We start from the raw sequence: 7,563 nt of genomic DNA on the forward strand, positions 1-7,563 counted from the left end.
ACACACGCACAAACGCACGCCACACACACACGTACACGAACGCACGCAGTGACCGCGCCAGTGGCTTCATTTTTCTACTCCCCGGCACTGAAGTATGCCACTTGTTTGTTGGCCTGCCGCCCGCCGTTTTGTGTGAAACGGCCAGCACCGGCTGCCATTGGCCATACAGTCTGACCCTTCGCTTGCTTTGTCGTAATAGACTCCACAGTCGCTCTTGTTCACCGCCGAAATGCCGTACTTCAAGTATGACCCTGTGTCGGCCAAGTCGTGGGGCGACGAACATGCCCAAGACACCCAAGCCGCACATCCCTTTATGGGACCCGTTGACATTACCGAAGACGACAACAGCTTCACCTTTGTGACGGACTGCCCCGGCCTGTCATCCAAGGTTGGACTGGCGACAGCAGCTGCCACTCGCTCCGTGTGCTCCGCCTTAGCTACCGTCTTGCCCGTCTTGCTCACGCTCGTTTCCCTCTTCGCTGCAACGCCTCCTTGTGGGGCATTAGGACGTGCATGTGCGCGTGACCAGTGACCTTTTGCAGATTAGCGGTGAGCGCACCCCGCGCACCCCGGACCAAAACGAGAAAGTTCATCGGTAAGCCAACTCGCGACTCGCAGAGGCCATGGCCTCGCACCTTGTGACATCAAGTATTCCACACTGATGCGTCTTGGTCTGATAGCATGGAGCGCAGCATGGGCAAGTTTTGCCGCACCTTCCGCCTGCCCACGGCCGCCGATCACGAGCAGATCACAGCCAACTGCGAGCATGGCGTGTTGACCATTCGCGTTCAAAAGAACCTCAAGCTGGAGCAAGAGCAACTTGCCTTGGCCGACAAGGAAGCCGAAGTTGAAGGCGACGGCTCCCTGAACGAGGACTTTGCTGGCGTGCCCATGACCATCTTCCCGACCCCTGCCCTGGGCAAGATTATCATCCTCCGCTCCGACATGTCCATCCTGGAGGCCGTCAACCTGCTCAGCGATAACCACATCCTTTCGGCGCCCGTTCGCGACGTCGATCAGCCTGACGACGCGCCCTGGGACTCTATGTACATTGGCATCCTTGACATGATTGGTGTGGTATTCCACATGCTTCAGGTCCTCGACGCTGACGAGTCCCAAGGCGACTTCAAGGAGGACATCTCCCAGGTGGAGCGCTTCCGCAACACCTCTGTCAAGGAAGCCATCTCGTACTCGCGCTTTGGCCCCTTCATCCCCGTCGACATGGACGCCGGCAATCTGCTCGACTGCATGCTGCTGGCTGGCCACCATGGCGTGCGCCGCATTCCCGTCGTCAAGACTCCCGGAGGCGGTCTGACCAACATTATCACCCAATCGGCTCTTGTGCAGACGCTCTCTGCCAACCTTTCCCGCTTCACCTCAGTTGGTGGCAAGACCCTCCGCGATCTTGGTCTCGGCAAGGCTGGCCGCCTTTTCACCGTCAACATCAACCAGCCCCTCCGCGAGGCCTTCCGCCTCATCCGCGACAAGGACATTTCCGCCGTTCCCGTGGTGCAGGACGATGGTCGCATTTGTGGCAACATTAGCGCGCGCGACGTTCGCCTCATCGTCTCCTCGTCCAAGATCTACAAGCTTCTTGACATGTCCATCAAGGCCTACCTTGACGTGGTGACGGCAGGCAAAGAAAACAAGGCCGTCGTCTGCGGTCCCGATGACACTATGGAGGACGTCATTCGCAGCCTCGTCGAGAGCCGCATCCACCGCATCTACGTTGTCGATGGCAATGATCGCCCCCTGCGCGTCGTTACGCTCCGCAACATCCTCAAAAAATTTGTCAAGGAGCCTCACGGTTACTTTGGTCGCTACTTCTCCAGCGCGTACCCTGCCTAAGTTTGATTGTACCCAAAGGCGGCGTTGATGAGTCGCCTATCTCTGGTCTCCCGGACTGCCGTGCAGTCACGGCGCTGCCCAGAGTGGAGGCTCCATGCATAGCAATGCGCATCCATATCAGTGTTTCGTTTTGTTTTTGTTGTGTGTCCAGGACACGCTACTTTCTTCCGCTCTAGTCTCTCCTACCTCACATGCCAGCGTGTGTGATGTTGACATGTTTCTTTGCGTGTGTGTGTTTGTGTGTCATGTCGACAGAGTTTTATCCTAATTAATAATGGTAAACAAAACCCGAGTCATGTAGTGCGTCAACTTGAAAGCACGCACGCGCTATTCCATCATCATCATGAGAATGCCACCATCCCATCATCATGAGAATGCCACCATCCATCCAACGTTTTTACATGCCAAGCAAAGTCCAACTTTCCGCCCCTCACAGTTTATTCCATTAATTTGTTGCGATTAGGTGTGAAGACAAAAAGAAATCCGAACATAGAACTATGAGCTGCTAACGTGATTGCACAAACATGACGTGAATGACAAGACATCAGAACGCATTCAAAAAACACTCAGAGACAAGTTGTGTTGAGCAGATGGCCCTTGATATTCGACAATCTCCAGCACCACCGCTGCAGCCAAATAAACGTCCTAAAGACACAGGTCAAAAGTTCTAGTGAGCATGTTGAACAAGGAAAAAAAAAAAAAAAAAAAAACCCCAGAAATAAAACAAAATAAAAATAATAATTGAACAGGGCCAGAAGCGTACCGCAAGACGATAAGAAAGAACGTCTCGGCGACCGAGCAACGGGATGAGAGTATCGAGCAATAAGGTCGAGCTTTTATTGATCAACTGCTGTGCCGTCGTGTCGGCGCCCAGGACAGTCTCATAGGCCAGAACCCGAATACGGGACACCTAGAGCATAAAACAAACGGTCAGCCACCGCTGGCATGGCTTGCCAAGACTATTTGGTGGTCTCTGAGAACGTACTTGCACAGGGGCCATTGGGGTGAGGCTTTGGCGCACCCGTAGGCAAAGGCCAGACAAAGAGCTATGACTTGGCAAGTTGTAGATGGAAAACCTGTGTGATGGGCAATACCAGCCGCCACTTGAATCAGCCTTGGCGAAAAACAATTTGAAGCCTCAAGCACTTCACAACGGATAGCCAGCATCCAACGCACCTTCCACCTTCTAGCTTGTAAATGGATTGGGCAGCAAGGCAGACGCCCACGTCCGTGAAAGGTTCTGGTATCTCGGGAGGCGCCGAGCAGCGCAGTTTCATGGGCAATTTGGACAGCTTCTGTTGGGGTTCAAGTAACAAGGCACGAAGCACCAAGTCGCATTCCTAGCACCCAATCAATATCATTTCGCCACGCGAGCAGGCGTCAAGACCAACCCGCGGTATGAGGAACCATGCGAGAAATAAAAACATTTCAAGCAGGCTGCACAACAAGAGGGCGTCTATGCCTCTTGCTGGTAAAAGTTGGGTGGATAGCTCACCGAGGGCGCCGCAAACGTCACCAAGCAGTCATACGGTTCCTGGCCAGCCGCCTCAATCGGTAGCGACGCATCAGCGTGCAGGGCTTGGGCCTGATCCTCGTTGTTTCCGATCCAAACGCGCCATCTACAGCCCTCGAGCATGGCTGCATCTCTGGCTGGGCGTACAGTCAAGTGCATCGGCCCGACCAGTCCGCAGAGTCGGACGGTGATCCTGCAACGACCCCGAATACGCCTAAAGATTCAAGCATGGACACACGCCAAGTCACTAGGTGTGTACAGGAATCTGCTGACAGGTGACGATGCACATGTGATACCAACACTAACATTGCTTTTGATGAGCCAGCCACATGCTCGTGGTGTAAAAGCCACCACAGCTGCGCATCCACCTACCAATGTTGAATGCAAGTGTGAGAGAATCAAGCCGAGGGATCTCGTTTCAAAGGAAAAGCAAAAACAAACCCACAATAAACCAAGCGCCACAACTTCTATGCAAACACCGCGCATGCACAGCGCATACGGCCCCGGGAAAATGATTACCTGCGTCTGATCTGCGGCGCTGCTGGCGGCGGGCTGCATATTAGCCAGCCAAATGCCAACGACAGATTCGGCTGTCATGACGCGCCACGGACGGTGCCAACCGGGGCGGGTCGCTTGGCCGGCAGCATCCGTAGCACTCGCCAAGAGTCCGACCTCCCGAACGTCGTCATCACCCACATCGGTGCTCCGCAAGCGCAGCTCGTGATAGCAGCGATCCTCAAGGGGGCGCAAAGGGAAAATCCACGTGCGTTTGGTCACACGGTTTGGTAATCGAATAGTACCGAGCACTTGCTGGGTCGTACCAGTACAACCAATGACTTGCCACGTCACGGCCTCATTCCAATGCAGGTCTGGCACCCGCAGATAGAGCCCCTCAACGCGCACAGCCCATGGGCATTGCACGAGGATATCCGATCGTCCTTGGCGATAGCGACGCGTGGTCACGCACACCGGTACCTCCTCGTGGCGAGGCCGCTCCAGAGTTAGGCAGCGCAGTTGTCGGATCTTGTGCGCTTCCTGTTGGGGAAGAATATCTGCCTCCGTTGGACTAGCAAGCAAGATGCGCAGAGAAGGCGAAAGATGGCTGTCGTCCGTCAAAAGTTTTAACCATGGCGCCAGCGACTTGAGAGGGTCTGGAGTGCCCTGGAGAAAGCCAAGAACGCCAAAGTGCGTGGCCAAGTCCTGGCGCTGAGTTGGAGTGTAATGTTCATAAAGCCAGGCCAATGCATCGGGGTTGGCGGAATCTGCTGGGGCGCACAGACAGACCCACAGCAAAAACGCCGCCTGCACGAGCTCGCCAGCATCGCGGTCAGCAACAAGAAGAAAGATGGTGGGTACTTCTTGATCGAGGCTTTTCCGTCTGCGATCTAGAAGACTCTGCAAGGTCGCTGCTGCATCGCGATGACCCATGACATGAAGGAGATGACGCAGTGGCAGGCGTATTGAGGTCGTCAAATCATCCGCAGCTAGCAGGGTGTTTCGGTAATCAGCAGCGCTCTACGTTGCAAGCAAAGAAAGGCACATGGAAGGGCAGATGATGTCAGGCACGCGGGACCGGACAGGTTGAGACCAGAACTAGCGGTGATGGTCAAAAGTCGACATCTGTGCATTTTGGGGTGCCACGAACCTCAGAGCCTGGAGCGTCTGGCTGACACAGATCGATCAAGCAAATGTTTGGATCCACCTTGGCCGAGTCTGCATTCGAGCAGCTCCCGCTTTTGTCCCGTAATAGCTGCAACAGCTCGGCAGGAGGCTGTGCATGCGGCGAGGAGAAGAGTTGCACAGAACAAGCACACGGACAAACGTTTTTGGCGTGGTCAGTGTTCATGACCGAATGATCGTTTGCAACGCAGCCATCACACACTGGTTGATGGAGCGTTGGAGCGTTTGATGATTGCGAGCAAGTACGCGTACCGGGAGCACGGGCCCCGAGGTGAGTCGAATGACATTGTGCAGCCAGATAGAATGGTGGCGATCAGGCAGGAGACACTGCAATTGAACAAGGGACTCATGTCGGTAATAAAGCTTTGGCTGGTCCAAGAGAAAGCGACTGCAAGGGTCAGAGGTGCGTTTGAGAAGATTCGGACCGAAGCCGAGAGCCTGGTGCAGGATATAGGTTGCGATGCATACCAGCATGTCAGCAGCATGTCCTCCAAGACCAAAGCATGACCAAGATGAGCCGGGGGACACAGGTGGGTTATGAAGCGTCGCTGTACACTGGCAAAGCAGCGACGCATGCCCACGTTCCAGCAGAGAGCATCTATCCCTCCATGCGAACGAAGCATGCCGTGGAGATCATGGGCGTGTGCGGGTAAGGAGTGAGCTGAACCTAGTCATGGGGAAATCGATGGTACGACGAAGCCAAAGGGATACCAGGTTCGGCAAGTTGTGTAAGCTCAGAGGCGTCCACGACCACGGCTCCATCGATGGGCATGTCGGGGATATTGGCTGGGTCATGCTCCATTGGGATTGAGGCCAGCGATAGCCAAGCCGATTGGCGCAAGACCTAACCAGACCAGCGATGAATGGCATTGAGCGATTGGCGGATCTGATCAACTCTGGGCGTGGAGGGGTGCAGGAAGGTAGAGAGGCGGCAGACCATGAATTTTCGTTGGTGCAACTCAACGGTCTGCAATTCAAGAGGTAGCAGCAGCCAGGATGCTTCGGGCCGCGCGAGTCGGCCTAAGATGAAGGGAACCGAGCTGCGAGTCACAGAGGTGAGATAGGCGGCACTGGGGTCTTGATTTGCTCTTGGAGTCAAGGCGACCAGCTGCGTACATTTGCTTGAATTTGCAGGTGGCATGCCACTGATGGAGAATGTCAATGGCGGCCTCGGCAGAATCTGCATGCTCCATCACCACACGGGGTCGGCGAGGCGCTGGGGGCACAGCAACGGCGACATGTTGTCCAGAGCCCGCGGCACTCTCAGCCACGACATAGATAAAACGCGCTCTATGGGAGGGGGGTCATTCAAAAGGGCCGATGAGGACAGTGCCTGCTAGGGTGAAATCGGTTTGCTGGGAGGGTGGACGACGGAAAAGGCTGAAGCATGAGTCGAGAGGCATGGAAAATTCATGTCTGCGAGGCAGGGTTGGCACGCACTCGGCGTTGTGGGCCAGCACGACGAGCGGCATGCTGCTCTGCTACTGCACCCCAAGGCGACACCAGTGCATGCACGAGGCGAGGTTTGACGACACAGCTCTGTGTCGGCTGGATGTCTTAGGAATGAGAGAGGCTGTCCATCAGCAAGCACAACAGCGGGGCCACCACGTGCTGATCCCGCCAGTGTGACTTTGATTTTCTGTTTAGATGGTTCAGCGTTGTCCACGAGTCCAAGCCCTTGGGCTGCCCGTTCCCTCCAAGCTCAGGCGCGATGGGCCTTTCGCAGTCACCGAGCAAGACCACGCCTGCACCCCCGGGCGACGCACTGCACTGCATCCAGCACTCGAGCGATCGAGCCAATGGACACAGCGAGATTGCTTTTTTTTTTTGGAGAGCAAGAGAAAGAATAAAAACATCTGACATCAACACTTGACAAGCGTCCCCACGGAGGAGAAGAGGCATAATTACCACATGTAAAGAGAGAGAGAACAAGTTCCTTTGTTCTCTCTTCTTCTCTTTCTTTGTGCTTTCTCTCTCTCTTTGTTTCTCCGACCAAACCGAATTTGTTTCTTTGTTCTCTCTCTCTCTTCCTCTCTCTCTCTCTTTGTTCTCTCTCCTCATTCTTTTGTTTTATCTCTCTTTTGCGCATGCAGGAAAGAAACACCCTGTTGGATCTCTCTTGTCAAGAAAGGGGGCGGGTACGTGCCTGTGCCTGGGCCAGTGCGTGACCTTGGGTCGACTGGTCGTCTGCTGTGCATGTCTTGATGGTTCTCGGAAAGGGGGTTGTGACTGGGTGCACCAGGGATCTGTGACTGGGTGTGGAGGAGCTGGGTGCTACCTGGTGGTAGGGTGGGGCTGGGCGTGGGCGTTGGATCAGCTGTTGTTGCCGCATGGCTGGCTGGCTGGTTAACTGGCAGATGGCGTGTTCTTATAGGCTGACGAGCTCGCAGGCTGGCGCCAGGAGGATGGTGACGCCGACAGACGACACACGGACCGAAGCCACAACCGTTGAAGACGTACGTTGCGCGTGCCCCCTGTGGCATCGACCGCATGATGGCTTCTCGTCCTTTTCAACCCCCCCC

The 7,563-nt window shown here is 55.2% G+C and overlaps 2 protein-coding genes across 2 annotated transcripts; one reads left to right on the top strand and one right to left on the bottom strand.

Annotated features, from left to right (window-relative positions):
• Nucleotides 1-200: 200 nt before the first annotated feature.
• Nucleotides 201-2,131, top strand: MONBRDRAFT_35781 (uncharacterized protein). Its single transcript, XM_001742891.1, has 3 exons — nt 201-388; nt 507-595; nt 681-2,131. The coding sequence occupies exons 1-3, from the start codon at nt 230-232 to the stop codon at nt 1,846-1,848; spliced, it is 1,416 nt and encodes a 471-aa protein (XP_001742943.1). The 5' UTR covers nt 201-229; the 3' UTR covers nt 1,849-2,131.
• A 272-nt stretch (nt 2,132-2,403) lies between these two features.
• Nucleotides 2,404-5,515, bottom strand: MONBRDRAFT_22691 (uncharacterized protein; the record flags this gene model as incomplete). The annotated part of the gene is made up of 9 exons (XM_001743214.1): nt 2,404-2,493; nt 2,612-2,758; nt 2,834-2,924; nt 3,025-3,188; nt 3,344-3,554; nt 3,668-3,729; nt 3,881-4,876; nt 5,007-5,132; nt 5,294-5,515. The coding sequence occupies 9 exons, from the start codon at nt 5,513-5,515 to the stop codon at nt 2,404-2,406; spliced, it is 2,109 nt and encodes a 702-aa protein (XP_001743266.1).
• Between the last annotated feature and the right edge of the window lie 2,048 nt (nt 5,516-7,563).

The sequence above is a fragment of the Monosiga brevicollis genome, genomic scaffold (assembly GCF_000002865.3).
Source record: "Monosiga brevicollis MX1 MONBRscaffold_3 genomic scaffold, whole genome shotgun sequence".
In the NCBI taxonomy this organism is placed as follows: domain Eukaryota; class Choanoflagellata; order Craspedida; family Salpingoecidae; genus Monosiga; species Monosiga brevicollis.

What these genes read in the sequence shown, in the direction of transcription:
- MONBRDRAFT_35781 (XM_001742891.1), top strand. Translation starts at nt 230, where the DNA reads ATGCCGTACTTCAAGTATGACCCTGTGTCGGCCAAGTCGTGGGGCGAC. An exon ending in GCCCCGGCCTGTCATCCAAG is followed by an intron (nt 389 to 506) that starts GTTGGACTGGCG and finishes GTGGGGCATTAG; the next exon opens with GACGTGCATGTGCGCGTGAC. An exon ending in CAAAACGAGAAAGTTCATCG is followed by an intron (nt 596 to 680) that starts GTAAGCCAACTC and finishes TTGGTCTGATAG; the next exon opens with CATGGAGCGCAGCATGGGCA.